Source organism: Trichosurus vulpecula, chromosome 3, assembly GCF_011100635.1.
Source record: "Trichosurus vulpecula isolate mTriVul1 chromosome 3, mTriVul1.pri, whole genome shotgun sequence".
Taxonomy (NCBI): Eukaryota; Metazoa; Chordata; class Mammalia; order Diprotodontia; family Phalangeridae; genus Trichosurus; species Trichosurus vulpecula.
Window position 1 is genome coordinate 328,054,735 of NC_050575.1, and position 17,160 is coordinate 328,071,894.

At 41.3% G+C, this 17,160-nt stretch overlaps 1 protein-coding gene across 3 annotated transcripts in view; it reads left to right on the forward strand.

Annotated features, from left to right (window-relative positions):
• Positions 1-17,160, forward strand: part of BCL11A (BAF chromatin remodeling complex subunit BCL11A) — a 120,718-nt gene that overhangs the window by 89,289 nt on the left and 14,269 nt on the right. For 2 of the 3 annotated variants that reach the window (XM_036751790.1, XM_036751788.1), the window contains exon 3: positions 15,312-15,413. The exons of the other annotated variant lie outside the window; for it this stretch is intronic. In XM_036751790.1, the coding sequence (XP_036607685.1) occupies positions 15,312-15,413 (102 nt within the window). The remainder of the gene's footprint in view (positions 1-15,311; positions 15,414-17,160) is intronic. 3 annotated transcript variants of the gene reach the window in all.

Here is a 17,160-nt window from a genome sequence, read left to right on the forward strand (position 1 = left end):
AGCCTGAGGCACATTCTTGTGGCCGTGTAATAAGCCTTTTTCAAATGGTGACAGACCCTTGACTCTTTGGCGAGAATAACATTGATAAAAGACATTTTATTGCATTAGAGCTGGGGCAGGAGTACAGGACTGTTCTTGCCTGGTCGGCCTCTTTGAAACTGTGTCTGCCTACGGTCCTGTCCACACTGCACACAGTCTGACAGACAGGGTTTGTGGTGGTAGGGTGGGGGGTGGGGGATGGGGAGGATCAGTGGGCCTTTGACAGGGTTAGGCTTTCTTACTGAAGCCAAGTAAAGTGGAGGCTCAGGGAGAAAGAGGTTTTTCAGCCTGGGGTGCTTGTTAAGGAAATGTCAGGTCCTTCTCACTCCTAGTGGACTTGAGCACTGTTTTTTTTTTTTTACCTACTGGCGGCTACAGGTCAAAGTTCAAGGTTTAAGAAGCAGTGGGCACTGGTGGGGGGCTTGGGGGTCATCTAGCATAAACCTCGGAGAAGGGGGTGAGCCATTACCTTTAGGTAATGACAAAATAAATCAACCTGATTAGTTAACAACGACACAAACTCACATTTGCATCGAACCGGGTTAGTCTTTAACCCTTTGGAGAGAGAAGTGGGTAACTGCCACTTTCTCCGTACAGAAGCACACCGCGGTAACAAGCTGAGTCACAGATCTTCCTCAAGAAGGGACCTCCTTTACATTTAGAGGGTTTGATGAAGTAGTGGGTGCCGTTTGTAAATGCAGGGGTATGTGAATGATGAATTTAGAACGTTGAAAGGACCTCGGAGATCCCTTCTCATTTTATTGGTGAGGGAACTCAGGTCCTAAGTCTTGAAATGATGGAGGTCCCATATCTGTAAATGACCGAATTGGTATTGAAGCACAGGTGCTCTGACTCCAAATGCATTGTTCTCTCCATTATACCACATCGCCTTAGGGGTCTCTGATAACTCTATAAATACCCTCTATTGAAGGAGGAGTAGCATCATTTCCGAATTGGTCTCTGTGAGCCTAAAGCCTTGCAGGGAGTACCCAGGGAAGTTGGTTACCCTTGTGATTTTCCAGATGCTGCTTGTGGTACTCATCTTCCCCTACCTGGCTCTCCCAATGCCATGGGAAATTCTAGCTGGTTTCGTCTGCGTATGTCCTCTACTCTCAAGGTCCCTGGCCTGACTACCTACTTTGCCAAATAGACTGACACCAACAAAGAAGAATTAGAGAGTTAGATACAGCTTAATATAGCCTTGAAAAGAATCACCAACCCCCTCCATGCCTCCATGCCTAAAATAAACAGAATACACTACACTTCACTTTTTTGGTTTGCTTTTAAAAGAGAGTCACTCCTGTGGGTCATTATATTCTGTACTTCTGAACTGAAAGATTGGGAAACAAGCAGAGATGTGGGAAGCAGTGGTGGAAAGGGTGGAGTTTTTATGGAAGACCAGTGCAAAATGATTTAGCCAAATAAAATTTTTGGAGTCCCTTTTTCTGAACTGGGGAACTCTACTATAATCAGCTCAGCACTATTACAGACAGTAGTGATGTTTCATCCGTAGGTGCCTGAAGACCGTACTCTTTTTAATCAAGAATGATGTTTTACTCCTTCCTTTGATAACTCCAGTTTAAATTCCCTTCTCTGTGCTGGCTTGGGGGTTGGAGGTTGGGGTGGGGAGAAGGGAGGTGCCTTTTGATGGTAATGGCTGTTCCCACACTTAAAAGCATGGACTGCGAGATAGCTAATAGTGGTTACCTCCCCAGGATTCGAAAACCTTGTGAGCAGATTCTTTTCTTAAAAGAAGAAATTGTATTGGGGCAGGGCTACTTATCAAGGTGCCACCAGCATCCTTCTTGGTATATAGTTCGCGGTACTAATGGCTTAGGGGAAAAACAGCGTGATTTTGTCTTTGAACGAATAGTAAGGACAGTCACTCTAGACAAAATATTTTCCTTTTATGGCTCCTTGCTTCCAAGGCTTAAGTTCCCTTTCATAATTCCCAAGAAGTGAATTAGAGGACTTTTAACAGGTTTCGCCTCTGGAGAACTGGAGCAAGTATAAAAATTCCAGTTGTCGGGATCCTATGGCCATGATTCTCCTAGGTGGGCTCCTAAGATACACAGTAGAAAAGAAGTATTCATAGGCTTGGTCCAGTGGAAAGAACAATGGACAGAGTTAGAGTTCTAGCTCTGACTGGGACAGGAACCTTGATGCATGATCTCAGGTATGACATTTAACTCCTGGGATCTTCAGTAAAATAGGCCCTTTCACTATCTCACAGAATTACTATCATTAAGGATAAAGTGAGAAGAGATACATGGTGCTTTGAAAAAAATCGTTTTTTAATTTCAAGCACACAAATAAATAGGAAAGTATCATGACGGTTATTTCAGTATCCAAGACCAGCCCTTTCCTCCCATTGGAAGAACTCATTTTGGCCCAGGTTGGCTTTTGATCATGGTTCCCAAGTTTCCTTTGACTGTGTAGACCTGACTAAAACCATGTTTGACCAGTAGTGAAAGAAGTCCCACTAAACCTGTTAAAGCCTGTTCCTCCTGCCCCCATTTTTGATGAAGTATTACACAGGTCAGTCTTGCTAGATAAATTCAGAAAGGCTTTGGATCTCTACAGTTTGCCTAGGCCCCACCCACACTTAGCCGTTTCACTCCTCCCCTTCCCTTTATACCTTCAGATCTCACCCATTTCCCTGGGTAACAAAACAACAAAAACCCTAACTTCCTCTATGCACCCCAAATTCCCATAAAACTGGGGTTTTTTTTTGTAAAGTTCCAAAGTTTGGTTTCCTTTAAACTTTTTATAATTTTTTTTTTAAAGTTTCTGAAAGTACAGATCAGTATAGCTGATTTAGAGGAATAAAATAAGTTAGGCTTATGGTGAATGTCATAGATAAAAGGGTTTGGTGTGACTTCAGAATAATTTGGGTGTTAACGCATTCTGTTGGTCTTGATATATGTGTTCTGTCTTCACCGACTAGTGTTATCAAAATCAAACATTTTTTTTGGCCAGATAAACATTTAACTGGCCCATCCTCACAATACAGTTTTTTTTTTTTCATTTTGTGGTTGTTGAAAACATTTGTTTCCCCAGCTAAGGCTTTTAGGAGAAGCCAAGCCCTGGTTTCCATTTTTATATCTCACAGCAAATATAATTTTCAAGACCTTTCCAGTAGTCAAGCCATCAGTTCCTTGCAGAGGGAAAGGGTGTCATAGAAAACAACTGCCCAAGAATGGGAATAGTTAAGACAGAAAAAGTAGGTTTTTGTATAGTGACTTAGAGGGAGGTTTCCTTCCACTTTGCAGGTGATGCCCACTTTAAGAAAACCTGGTACAGTATACATAAACCTGCTTATGGAACAGATAAATTAAGGGATGATTATTCACATTACAAAAAGATTGTTAACGTTTCAAAAGGATTCACCACAGGGTTCCTTTAAATAGTGAGCTCCCCTAGTGAATTTAAAGTGTTTGTTTACAGATCATTAACTACTTGACAGAGAGGTTGGGGAGGAAGAAAAACTTAAAAAGCTGAAGTGTTAGAAGCTGCCTGCCAATTGAAAATATATCTGAAAGCAAGATAAAGTGTCTGAAATAGGAGAGAAAAGAGGATTCTATTTGCAGAAACTCAATTTACGCAGTTTTCCTGGTATTTGGAATATTCCTTGAAGGCAGGGACCTGGTCTTTCTCCCACTCCATATATCCTGTGGATGAGAAAAAAAGATAAATTATCTGCCGCCAATTGTTCACTCTAGGTAGTCAGGGGCAGCTAGGGGTCGGTGGAGAGACTGTTACTGTTTGTCCTTCGTTCACTGTGACATCAGGAAGATGATGCCAGGACTTGCGAGTGAATTAGATTTAAGTGAGGGAAGCTGTGCATAGTCACCAGCCTCACTTTCTCCTCTGGAGCCATCTGGGGGAGGACTCGAGATGGCTCCAGAGGCAACAGTGGACAGAGTGCTGGACTTTCTGAAGCGAGGAAGACCCATCTTCCTGAATTCAAATCCAGTCTCAGACAGTAGCTGTGTGACCCTAGACAAGTCACTGGGTTTGCCTCAGCTTCCTCATCTGTAAAACGAGCTGGAGAAGGAAATGGCAAAGTATTTTTGCCAAGAAAACCCCAAATGGGGTTACTGGAGGGTCACACATGACTGAAGGACACTATTAACAACGGTAATCACAGCTTAGCAATGGGCTGTCAGGGGCTGGCTGGGCTCTGGTGAGTTAAGGAGATAGAGGGGTAGGGAGGTGTCGTAAGTGAGAAACGAGTAGGGAGCTGAGGGTGGCAAGAGTCAGGTTTTTAAAAAAATTATAGGTTGTAAGAAGCAAAGACTTTTGGTAATAAAAGTTTTGTGGACTAGTAAAAATTTGCCATGGACCAGGGTGGTTCTGAAACATGGTTTTTATACTTTGGAACTCCCCACACCTTCTAGGGCAGTGCTGAATACACAGTAAGTGCTCATTGTATACCTGTTGAGTTAATAATTTTTTGAAAATACTGGCCGTGGGCTGTCAGAGGCAGGCGGAATTATTAGTGGTAGTAGTATAGTGAGGTACAGTTTCTGGCAGCCAGCACTTTCCTCGCTAACATCACATCAGTGAATAAGCATTTTCTGCCTTAGTATTTGGTGGTGCCCACTTAGAAATTAGAGCAAGGAACCAGTCATTCCTCCTGTTCTGGTGTGACCTTGTTGGGTCCTGGCTGTTCTTGCTAACATCAGTGGGAGCTGTAGATCTGGCTCAAGGCCATGCTTTTGCCACTGGCCTTTTGGCACTTGAAGTAAAAACCTTTCCCCTTGACATTCAGCCTGGTTTAGTCTTCTTCCTGGTTCACTCTGACCTTCATTCTGAATTGGCTCAGCTCTTACCTGTGGGCTCATTACAACACTATGTCCAAGGTAGTTAAAATCTACCACCAGTCTTCTCCTTCTCCCCCTAATATGATCTCAAGCAGGAGGAGAGAGAGAGAGAGAGAGAGAGAGAGAGAGAGAGAGAGAGAGAGAGAGAGAGAGAGAGAGAGAGAGAGAGAGAGAGAGAGAGAGAGAGAGAGAGAGATTCACCTACCCCCTAAGGATATAAGTCTGGGAATCCCTGGGCTAGCTCACATTTTTCTGTTCATGAAAAGGGGTCTTCACAGGGTGAAGATGTAGAAGAAGAGATGCTGAGCTCTCAATTTTGCTTAATGATTTCATGGGTCACCCAGATGCCAGATGACATCACAGGGACTCCCATCTGTCTCTAGGATGCCTCACAGTGATTCCCCTAGCTTGCCTTCCTAGGATCCCAGAAGAAACCAGAGATATTGAGGAAGCTAGACTGCCTGAAGAAAGAGAATAGGAAAGACAGACAGTCAGACATCAAAAACCACAAAATCTTAAATGGCAAATAATCTCAAAAGCTGAATGTTAGAGGTCAGCTAGACTGACTCCCTCTCACAGAAGAGCACACTGAACCCGAGACTCACCTAGTCCGACAGTCAACCAGCATTTGTGAGGCACCCATTCTATGCTCTTAGCTAAGCGATGGGCTTACAAGGAAATGCGCAAACACACAGCCCTTACCCTCAAGGGGCTCACATTTTAATAAGGGAAAATAGGCAAATAAACCACATACCTACCAAATATAGTGCAAATGCAAGCTACTCTCAGAGAAGGGGGAAGGGGGGAGACACCTTGAAAGGGCTCTTGAGTCTTAAAAGAAGCCAGGAAGGAGAACATGAGAAATAGCCAAGCAACAGGGGAGACCAGTGCTGATGGGCACTGTATGGGAAGGAGTATGATGTTAAGAAGTCCTGAAGGGTAGGAAAGGGCAAGGTTAAAAGCCAGATGCCAACTCTTCTTCCTAAAAGAGGGCCAGAGCATCAGAGGCCCTAGAAGAAGCAGCGGAAAGAGCCAGGAGTGGGGAGTTGGTGGTGGGTGGCATTGCTTTGGGACAGGCTGGAAATCAAGAAATCTTCATTCTCCCCCCCCCCCAAGTCTAAATAAGATCTTAGGCTGAAGCAAATTCTTTAAAAGCCCTTTTATCTTCCTCTTGCTCCTCCTCCCCCTGAGACTTTGAAGACTGGAAAGAATGGAACACAGGGAGGTGGGGTTGGGGAGGGCCTAGTCGATGATGGAAGAGGCAGAACCCTATAGGAAAATCTTCCTGTTTCTTGCACAGTCATTCCATGAAAATGTGTCAACAAGTATAAGCCCAACTCAAGCTGGCAATGATACATCTGAAATAGATTATTTAAGCAAGGGAGGCCGTATTACAGAGGAGAATGTGGCTATCAACACTTGTTTGGCTGACTCAGAGGAACAAAATACAGTGAAATCCGCCTAAAGGGGACCACCCACCATTCACACCAAGGCATGGATTGAGAGCCGAATGGGACCTGAGAGGGCATTTAGACCAACACCCTCATTTTACAGATGTGGAAACTGAGGCCAGAGTAGTAAAGTGATTTGTTCATGGATACAGAGGTAATAAGTGGCAATGCCAGGATTCATCAAAAAGTTTTTCTTTTAATTTTTTTTGGAAGGGGGAAGGGAAAGTAGAGTACCTGCTCTGACAGGTACCCATCAGTTTTTTAATAATTGATATGGGCATGCCTGCCCTATTATAGGAAAACTAAATACATGAGAGATTACTTGCAAAATAGATATAGGGCTGGCTATACTAACTTTATACAAAAAAAAGATCTTTAAAAATCCTCACTCTTGTGGCACAATTTCAGCAATTCACTTTACAAAATTTGAGTTTACATAGGTTTCCAGGATCATACTGGCTGTATAAAGCAGGGTAAACTTAAAACCTAAACATCTGTACCAAGAAAATTTGCACTTTTAGGCAGGTGACTTTCTAAAAGAAGCTTCCTCTCCTCCTACACTCTTTCAGGTTTGAGGATATACTCAGAGTGAGGATCTTAAAAGTATAATAAAAAATTAAACTGACTCACAATCAAGTGAAAATACTTTGGGCCAGAGCCAAAGATTATTATTGGAGTGGACTTTTTTTCTTTTAGCACCCTAAATTTTACCAGCTGGAATTGTTGGGGTTTTTTTTTAAGCGCTATCCTATTAAACTTTTTGAAGCATGTCTTTTAGTGAGAAATCTGCATTTCAACATAAAGATGGTAAACAATGTCTTTGACTTATTATTCTCCAGAAAAGCAGATTCTTTTATTTTTTATCTTTTGGTCTGCTTTGCTTATGGTAAAGACTCAGATGGCAGGGAATTTTGTTTAGATATGACAGATTGGTGACACGCATTTTGATGGCTAGGGCATGAAAAATGTCATCTCCGCCCCCAGTATACTGAATGGCTATGATGAAGACTCTTTAAGAGGTAGTGTCAGTAACACCACTCTTTCAATAACCAAGGGTCTGGGAAGATGGAATCGGTCAAGGAAAAAAGGAGTTTTACAATGAGTGATTGAGGTAATTAAAGTTACTGGTTAAGATATGGAGGAGCAAAAGACCTAGGAGCAAGTTTTTAGCAGTGAAATATTGGGCCAGGATGTCTCTTGAAATTCTTCCTTCACTTTTCGCACAATAGGCTATTTGAAGAGCATCTCAACTCAGCAAAACTATAGCCAATTAAAAAAAAACACAGTGAATGAAGAAATACTCATATAATTCTCATTCCTAGAACAAAAGAGAATGAGATTTTGACTATCCGCAGGTTAATTAAGAAGTCTGTTAGAGATGATAAAGCTGGCATATTTTCAGTTTAGATTGACATTGTTCAAGAAGCAGGCATAACTAATGTTTGCTCAGTAATGCTAAGATATGTTACAGAATCTCTCAGTGAATTGCTGGTGTCTTCTGAAGGCTTAGAGTCAAGTACAGAAGGAGCTAACTTGGAGGGATTTAGCTTGGCAGACTGTTCCAATTAAAAAAAAAAAATGAACCGCCCATCCTAGCTTTGGGTACAGCCATTCATATGATTGGAATGTGGTGACATTAGATGAAATGGGACTGACAGAAGAGGTTCATTAACTCAATGAACAGTTAGGCTGCATCTTAAGAAACTCATATAGAAGGGTTCAACCTTATAAAGTGACTTAGAATCATAGGAGAGGTGGGAAGGAATCTTAAGGTTACATATGGGCTAGTTTCCCACTTACTGTAAGATGCCTCTCTGCAAGATCCCTTGCAGGTACCCATCCAGGCTCTCCTTGAATATTTGTGTTGATGGGGAGTTTATTACCTTATTGGGGAAAAGGTAGTTTTCTAAATAAGCAATTTGGAGAAAGAAATGTTAAGAGCTGTTTAAATTCATTATTTGGTAATTCAATGGAAATTGTCTCTATGGGCTATTCTCCCTTAAAGGTTTGGGACTTAGAGATGAATTGTCGGGTTAGGAATGGTGTGTTAGAAACCATGATTTCTGCTCATTTCTTTCTTAATGTTTGCAGATCAACTTCTCTACTTGTAGGATATCTGTAGACAGTGGTCAATATCACAAACTTTAAAAACAGGTTCAGAGACAATCAGCTCAATATATACAGGCAGAGGCAAGAAATTTTAGACCTGCCCTTAAGAGAGCTTACAACTCCATCACATGGCCTGAAGTGCCAAGCACACTGATTTCATGCTTTAAAATTTTCCATATGTGAAGTAGTGGGAATTGACCAGTCAACAAGCACTTATTATTAATTGTTTATTATGTTTCAGGCACAGTGGTAGGGAAGGAAAGAGGAGAGAGAAAGGAGGAAAGGGAGGGGGGGAGGAAGGAAGGATGGATTTCTGTTCTCAAGGAGCTTATATTCTATCTGGGGAGACCCTATACATGTAATAAGTATGTCTATGCTTATAGACAGCTGGTGGTTCAGTGGATAAATCTGGCCCTCAGAGACTATCAGTGTGACCCTGTTCAGTGTCTTAGCCTGCCTCAGTATCATCAACTGTATGATGGGGATAATGATAGCTCCTATCTGCCAGGATTATGAGGATCAAATGTTATAATATTTGCAAAGCACTTAGCATGGTGCTTGGCATAGAATAAATGCTATATAAATTTTAGCTATTATTATTTATATTCAGAATAAAGATATGCAGAATAAATTCAAGGTTGTTAAATACCAGGTCTTTGGAGAGAGAGATCTAGAACACTAGCAGTTAGGAGGATCAGGGAAGGTTTCTTCTAGAAGGTGATGCTTGAGTTGCATTTTGACCAAAGGGAGGGATTCTGTGTTGTGGAGGTGGGAAAGAAGTGCATGCCAGGCAAGGTGTGTGGCCAGTGCAAAAGCAGAGAGGTGTGAGTGCTGGGTATGAGTAACAGAGGAACATAAATGGCTAACCAATGAAAGTACAGAATCATTTCAGATGAGAAATTGAGAATAAATATTTGCAATATTATCTTAGATACGTTTGTTCCCATCTTAAGGAGCAATGTAAAACATTCTCATTTTGTGGCAGATAGTGCTTATTGAAACCTGAACTTTAAAGATCAATCTATCAATAAACAATAAGTACCTACTATGTGCTGGGCACTGTGCTAATCAATGGAGATATAAAAAGAGGCAAAAGGCAGCACCTGCCCTCAAGGAGTTTACAATCTAAGGAGGAAATAACACGCAAACAAATACAGAAACAAGCTATATCTAGGATAAATAGGAAATAATTAACAGAGGGATGTCACTAGAATTAAGAGGTGTTGGGAAAGGTTCCCTGTGGAAGGTGGGATTTTAGTGGAAAGCCAGAGAAGATGTGGTATTCCTAATGGAGCCAAGGAAACCTTTACAACCTGATAAACAGAAATCGGGTGCTAGGACACACAGTTGAAACTCGATCCTCAGGGTGAATCGAGAGTTTCTGTTCTGAAATGGGATAAATGAGGAGGGGAAAAAAAAGCTATTAAAAACAGAAAAAGGAGATTGGCTAGGAAGAGGACAGGCAATGTACCACACTTGAAGCTAGAAATAGAAATATTTCATATACAACTCCAACCACCTAGCACTCCACAAGTATGCTCAAACATTCTGGTTCAAGCAGTGTTTATTTACCTGGTTGTATCAACTGATTTGGCTATTGCCTTATTCTGACTGTGTGTGGTTTGTGGGTGAAAAAAAATGTCTGTAGCATAAGGGTTTTCAAATGCAGGCTGAAAGAACATATAGACTAAATTAATAAATGTTTTTAAGGACCTATATGTACAAAACACTGTGGTATAAGTAAACTTTAAGGATACAAGAGAAAAAAAATGAAACCATTCTCTCCCCCCATCCCACACCCCCAAAGAACTTACATTGTACTGGACTAGAAAATAAGGAATTTCATTCTTCCCCATATCATAGTAGGGGCGGGGATAGAGAGGACTAATATTATGAGGCTATGGAAGAAAAACCTGGAAAATCCATATCTAGCTTTTTTTTCCTTTGGAGAACCATTAGAAATTGCCCTATCCTCATGCACGTGTATTAGGGGGTCTGCCTAGCCCTCCACTATTCCTCCACCTAGAACCCCATAGGGAGATGGATTAAGGCAAGAGAAAATAGTCCCTAGAGCTGACCTATTTCAGATCACCATTTAACAAAATAGCAGCTCCTGTATCCCATACCTCTTTCCCCATCCCTATGCCTTCTCCCCAAAGAAAAAACAAAACAAAACTAGATGATGTCCACATTATAAGAAGTATTCATTAAACTTTTAGGACTAAAGGGTTTAGGGGCTGGATGGGTCCTTAGAGATCATCTTTAGACCAGGGTTGTTAATGCTTGGGGTTTCTCTCACATTTTGTTGGCTCTGTTTCATTAGAAATTTCCTTTATAATTCTGTAGATCTCATTTTATGCATTTAATAAACATTATTCTGAGAATGGTTCTGCCCATAGGCTTCGCCAGACCACTGGAGGCAGGGAGGGATGCATGACACACAGAAAGGTTGTGCTCTAACCTAACCCCGCCCCGCCACTACGGACAAACCCAGACATTTTACAGGTGAGAATACTAAGGCTCAGAGAGAAGTGACTCTCCCAAGGTCACCCAGGTAGCAAGAAACACAGAACTTAGGATTCAAACCCACCATTATCTGACTCCAAATGGGTGTTTTTCCATGCTATCAAGATGCCTCCCTGATTTCCTTCTGCCCTCTCCAGACCTAGAAAAGGGATAGTGACTAATCACCCCGAACCTGAAGGGGGGGTGAGATGCTGTGTGAGCTTCATGCTTAGAAACATTAATTGTGATATTTTACTTTGCCTAAGCTATGATGAAATAATTGAAGGCATCATAGCACGGAGTTAAACCCTAGGGAGGCTATTAACAATTTAGCATTTCCAGTTCACGTGGGAATGTCGATTCTACTTACCAAACACAATGTTATGGACATGTTTAGTCGAAGAGGCTGCAGAATTGGCTGGGGATCTCAGCCACCTTTCGCTTGACCCTGTCCTCTTAGGAAGTTAAACACAGGTCTAAGCCTCTCACAAAGACAGTCTATTATCCTATGGTAGTGCCCTAAACCAGCTTATTAGAAAGATTCTGGGCCTCTCTAACTGGCTAACCATGTAGGGGGAACAGGAAAAAGAGGGAGGAGGGGAAGCAGGGGTTTCTGAAACCTACAGCTGTTTGCCTGAATGAGCAAAGCGGCACCTTCTCTGGGTTCAGGAAGCCCTAAGTCTGCCGCAGAAACACTACTAGAGTTAGATGACCCAGAAGGAAGGCAGGTGTTTCCCCTGTTCAGTGGAGAAGGCATCTTCAATTCTTGGCCCTTGAGGAGGAGGCAGAAACCCCTGCAAGGAGCCTTATAGTAAGAGTGAAAAGCCCAGCTGTGCTCAAATAGCCAGGTGACCTTAGGCCAGTCACTTAATTTAGGCATTGACAAATTTACTTTGGATTCAGAAACCAGTTGTTGTCCCTTACCCCTACTCACCCATTTTGTAGTCAGATAATTTTTATCAGCTTTCAAGGAAAGAAAAACAAAAGACAGTTTGTTGCCTTAGGGCATTGATTCTGGCCTCACATTAGGATCCAAATTAGGATCACTGAGTATTTTATTAAAGAGTTTTTGAAGGATTCTCTTGAAAGGCTCAAAGAGAGTTGAAAATGACTGGGTCCCTCCTCTTCATCCATTCTATTTCTTTCTGTGGCTTGAGGAAGCCAAAACCAGAGCAGGTTTGGATAGGGTTGAGATGTTAGAAAGAGCCCCCAACTGGAGCTGTCCAGGGCTGCAGACGTCTCAAGTTATCGTAATAGTAACCCAGGAACATGCACAAGCAGGAAGAACAAAATGCCCTTCTGTCGTTCTCAGTGAAAATATTAGGTGCCATGATGAAATTACGAAATTTCAAGGTAGACTGGTGCCCAGGATTTGTCAAGCCCTGACAATCTTTCCTGTAAAAATGGGGTGGTTGGACTGATGATCTCTGAGGTCCCAAGTTCAGCTCTAAAAAAAAATTCTGTGATTTTTAGACTCAACCAATACCATATTGATGCAGATAATAAGTTCCCTCCCCACCTAAACTCTCTTAGGATTGTTTAAAAATGGAGTGTAACCTATGGATAGAGTGTCATGATTCAGTAGTTTTTTTCTTTTTCTTCTTTTTTTTTTAAAGACTTGGACACCCCTGCAATTTTTTGGTATACATGAGTCCCAGGGAGGAAGTTCCCTCTACCAATTTATATTGGCTTCACTGCTACAAACTATTTCTGTATCTGTATGTGTGTGTGTATATACATGGAATTGTATATATATATATACACACATGCACATATACAAAATACATCTATACACATATACATGTATACATGTATATACGCACATATGCACACGTATACACACATAATATGTGTATGTGTATAGATATACATAAATGTGTACACACATACGTGTGTGTATATATATATGCACAGTATACACAGTCCTTTACCACTTGGTAATTTTGAGTTATCATAGCCAAAATATTCATCACATCGAATCAACCTAGCAATGAGTATTGCTGAACTTACTTAGGATGGTCTTTGAATAATACTAGACGTAATATCTGTATATGAATATCCCTTTGTAGGAAAAGGCAAAGTGATATACAGTAAGAAGAGCAGCGGCTTTGGAGTCAGAATTTGAATTTGAATCCCACTTCTATTTGTCAGTCAGTTAGGAAACATTTATTAGGTGTGCCAGGCACTGTACTACATACTATTTCTCATTTGTGTAGCCTCATACAAGTCATTTAAACAGTTTCTTTCTCTGTAAAGTGAAGGGATTAGACTAGATAATATCTAGTTCGAACTAAAAATCTCATGAACTACTTTGATCTAATTTTAAGGGCACAACCTATATCTCAGAATCCATTTCTCTTACTCCAGTCTTAAATCTCCCTAATTGGAGACCATAGGAATTGACTCAGCTTGCACTGAGAAGTTGTTTCAACCCACCTTGCATGTACAAGGTAGAAAGATGCCAGGTTGGCCAAAAAGTTGGCCCCCCCCCCAAGAAAATTGAGTGGGTTAACAAGCCTCTTCATCAAGAAATCTAGAGGATCATGTTAATGAATCCTTTTAGATTTCTAATGCAACAAATCATACTTAATCCCATGGATTTACAAGGCAGGAAACCTGGGGTTAGATTATCTCTAGCTCTTTTTCAATTTGGGGGTCACAGAGTTATTTTAAATATATAGATTTCCTAAGAAAGGTATTTCAGAAATGGCAGCATTTTTTTTAAATCTAAGATGAGAATGATAAAAATGTCCTTGGATTCCCTGTTGAAAAACACCATTAGTAAATCTTTAATTCATCATATCCCAATCAGCAATCCTTCTGACATAAAATAAAGACATACCTTTTTGGGTTTTTTTCCCAGTTAGAGAGTGAGAAAGAACTGTGTATGTATGTATGTACACACACACACACACACACACACACACAGAGATAGATAGTCCTCTTATATTCAAGTCTGAACAACAGTCTCCTGTTGCCATCCTGGTAACAAAAGATTTATGTGGTCTGTGCAGAAGCTTACCGAGCAACACGCTATTGTAACAGGCCCAGCTCCTAATGAAAGAAAACCTTGTCCTGTCTGCCCTGGCTGTACTTGGCAGGGCGGTCTTTATAAGGAGAACAGGATGTATTTTACACTTGAGACCTGCCATCTCAGAGCATAACAACAACACTTTTAAGTGTTCTTAATATTAAGCTAACGGAAAACACATACTATTTACTCAAAGTCTGTTTTCTTTCTTTTCCCTCCCTCCTTCAACCTACCCAATCAAAACAAAAGCCCAAGCTAGCAAGGCAAATTTATTATCATATGCTCCATCCACAGCTCCACTCTATCTGATGCTTGAACATCCAAATGGCTGATTAGCTGACAGTGCACTCAGGAACACTAGTAACTTTCCAGATGCCCTCTATAACCCTCAGGGTTACATAAGCCAAACCTTTCAAAATTTCTCAGAGAAATCTCAATGCCCAAGCTGGAAATGTCTAATACAACTGTTAGATTTGTATTTATTAGTGTTGGATGTTGCTGTCCATTACCAAGGTGCAGTGGGGCACAGTGTTTAGGAGTTGGTTCTACAGAAGGCAACTGAGTGGTTTAGGTGGTCACTGCTTCTAGATGCTGGGATTATTGAAATACTGTGTCTTTTGCTCTGTTATTTCATGTATAAGTTCTTACCTGGAGAGTAGGGGTGGAATCTGGCCAAGATTCATTCATATTTACCCATTCAAAATTGTCCAGTGTTTTCTAATAGTGTGAGAGAGGAGACATATTCTTGGGGTGCTCACTTGATGGAAACCTAGAGCACACACGCCCTAATTCCAAGCCCTTGAATTCTTGTCTTCTCTACAGAGTTGGGGGCCCACCCTGATTGCTGCATGAAATGAGGGTTGGGGGGTTGAGGGGGGGGATTGAGGACAGTGGGATCCCCCATTTAAAAAACATTTTAAAGGCCAAACTACCCTCCAGCCATCTCTGAGCATCATGGTTGTGGGGCGGTTATTTTGTTTTTGTGTTTTTGGCTTGGCCTTTCTGCAACTAGTAAAGAGAAATGTATGCATGTAAATCAGCCTTACAGATAAGTTCCTAAATTTTCCAACCTGCTTATTATTCCCCCCCTTTCTGGACTACTGATTACACATCAGTATTTCAAAAGTATACTTCTATACCAATTCCCTTGACCTCTACTTCAGAGAATAAAAACAATTTATACAAATGAAAATAATTTGTAAACAATTCGATCTTTAAAAAAAAAAAATTACTGTACTTGGTTGGGCCAGTTGACTATCTGCAAGGCTGCTCTGCTAATGTTAATAGAATGCAATGAAATGTAATCTGTGATGTGTAGCTCGAGTACTTTATTTTGGGTTTCTTCCACAGATAAACTTCTGCACTGGAGGGGACTCTCTTCCCCTCGTTCTGCACATGGAGCTCTTATTCCCACACCCGGGATGAGTGCAGAATACGCCCCACAGGGTATTTGTAAGTTCAGCGTTATTTCTTCTACAAATGTCCGTATGTGTCAAGATGAGAATTTCTGGAAATCACTCTTACTTTTTAAGTCGTGAAGGGAGGCACTTCCAAAATAGATTGGCACCCACATGCATATTATTCCATTACTCACTTGGCATCCCAACAACCACTCTGCTCAGCACCGGGATGGGTCCCCACCCCCCACCCCGATTTCTTCTCTTTCTTTCTTAAAGAGCTGAGGACTTCTTTTCCCCACTGGCCTCCTCCCCAGCTTCTTGTCTGGCTCCAGGGCCAGTGACTGGTGGACATGCCTGTGGGCTCTCAGGGTCTATTATGTGGCTAGAGGTCAACTCTTCTTACCTCATAAGGAGTTTGAACTTATTCCATGGCCAACAAATTTGAGCAGGCCCAAATGTGACTTAGACGCTCTAGGCATGATCGTCCTAAAGAGAGATGGATGCCCCTTAGTTATTTTATTGAATCAAATGAAGTGTTGCTCAAATGCTGTCTGTTAATTTTTTTCCCTTCCTAGACTTAAAGTTGCCTCCTGGCCATCACTCTAAATTCAGCCTTCCCCCCAACCCCTTCTGGGTAAAGAAACAATATCAATTTTTATACTAGAGGACTTTTTATAAAATATGGGATAGAATCATAGAATTTTAAGAGCTGCGGGTTCAGGAAAAAATTGGATTTGAAAGAACTTGCTTTAGAAGTTAAAGTAATTTGCTTATGTGAGTAGGAATAAGTGGAATGAGTCATCGCTAAAACTGGGAAAATCCCACCTCAAACACAAAAGCAAATGTAAAAGAAAAGCATGACCATGTATTGTCTAATCTTTACCTAAGGAAAGTATTTTCATTATGAAAACAAACAAAACATATCTTGCTGGTGGAATGGGGAAAAGGAAAGGGTCATAGGAAAGGAATGAAAGAGAGAGGAAGGGAAAGATCCAGAAGAAGGAAGTATTCCTAAGTAGGAAGAAGGCTGGATTCATTAGCTCTAGAATGGTGTCTACAGGGCCTCCACCCCATGGCCAAATTCAAAGTCAGTTGTTTATTAATTTTTTTTAAACTGCTAGGTAAGCCCAGGTAACAAAGAGTTATTGTCTAAATTTCATAAGTCTCCAGTCCTAAGGGCTGGGTGGTGGTGCAGGGGTTAAAGCACCTTGTCTGTTCCATAATACCCCTTTCTTTCCCCCTCCCCCATTCCAGACCATGGTTAGGTCACAGATAGCAAGGAATTTAGGGGTTGGACTGATTTTCGAGTCTCTACATGACAGTCTGTCGGCTCTCAGAAACACCTTCTGATTTTGCTTGGGGGCTCCTAGCTCTGTGTACTGGGCTCTCAGAATGACTCAGGTTCGTAGGTCATCGAATTTTTTTTAAGCTGGAAGGGATCTTAGAGATCATTTAGACCATCACCACTCCTTCCACCTTTATGGATGAGTAAACTGAGGCCCAGAGATTTTAAGTGGCTTGCTCAAGTAGTATGAGCCAGAGCTTAGATTGGAACCCAAGTTCTTTAGCTCAGAACCTAATGCTCTTAGTGGTTATAGCTGCCACTTTTGAAAAGGAAGGAGAGAAATTGTTTGGGGTATAATATTGATGGTAGTGATTGGAGTTGGACTGATAAAGGGAAATGGAGAATGTTTTTCTCTCTCTCCATCTCTTTTGTTCACCATGACTTTTCTGTGGGTAGTGAATTTGGTTTAGAGGGTGGGAAACTCAGAAGTCTGAGATTAAAAACCCTCCTCTTA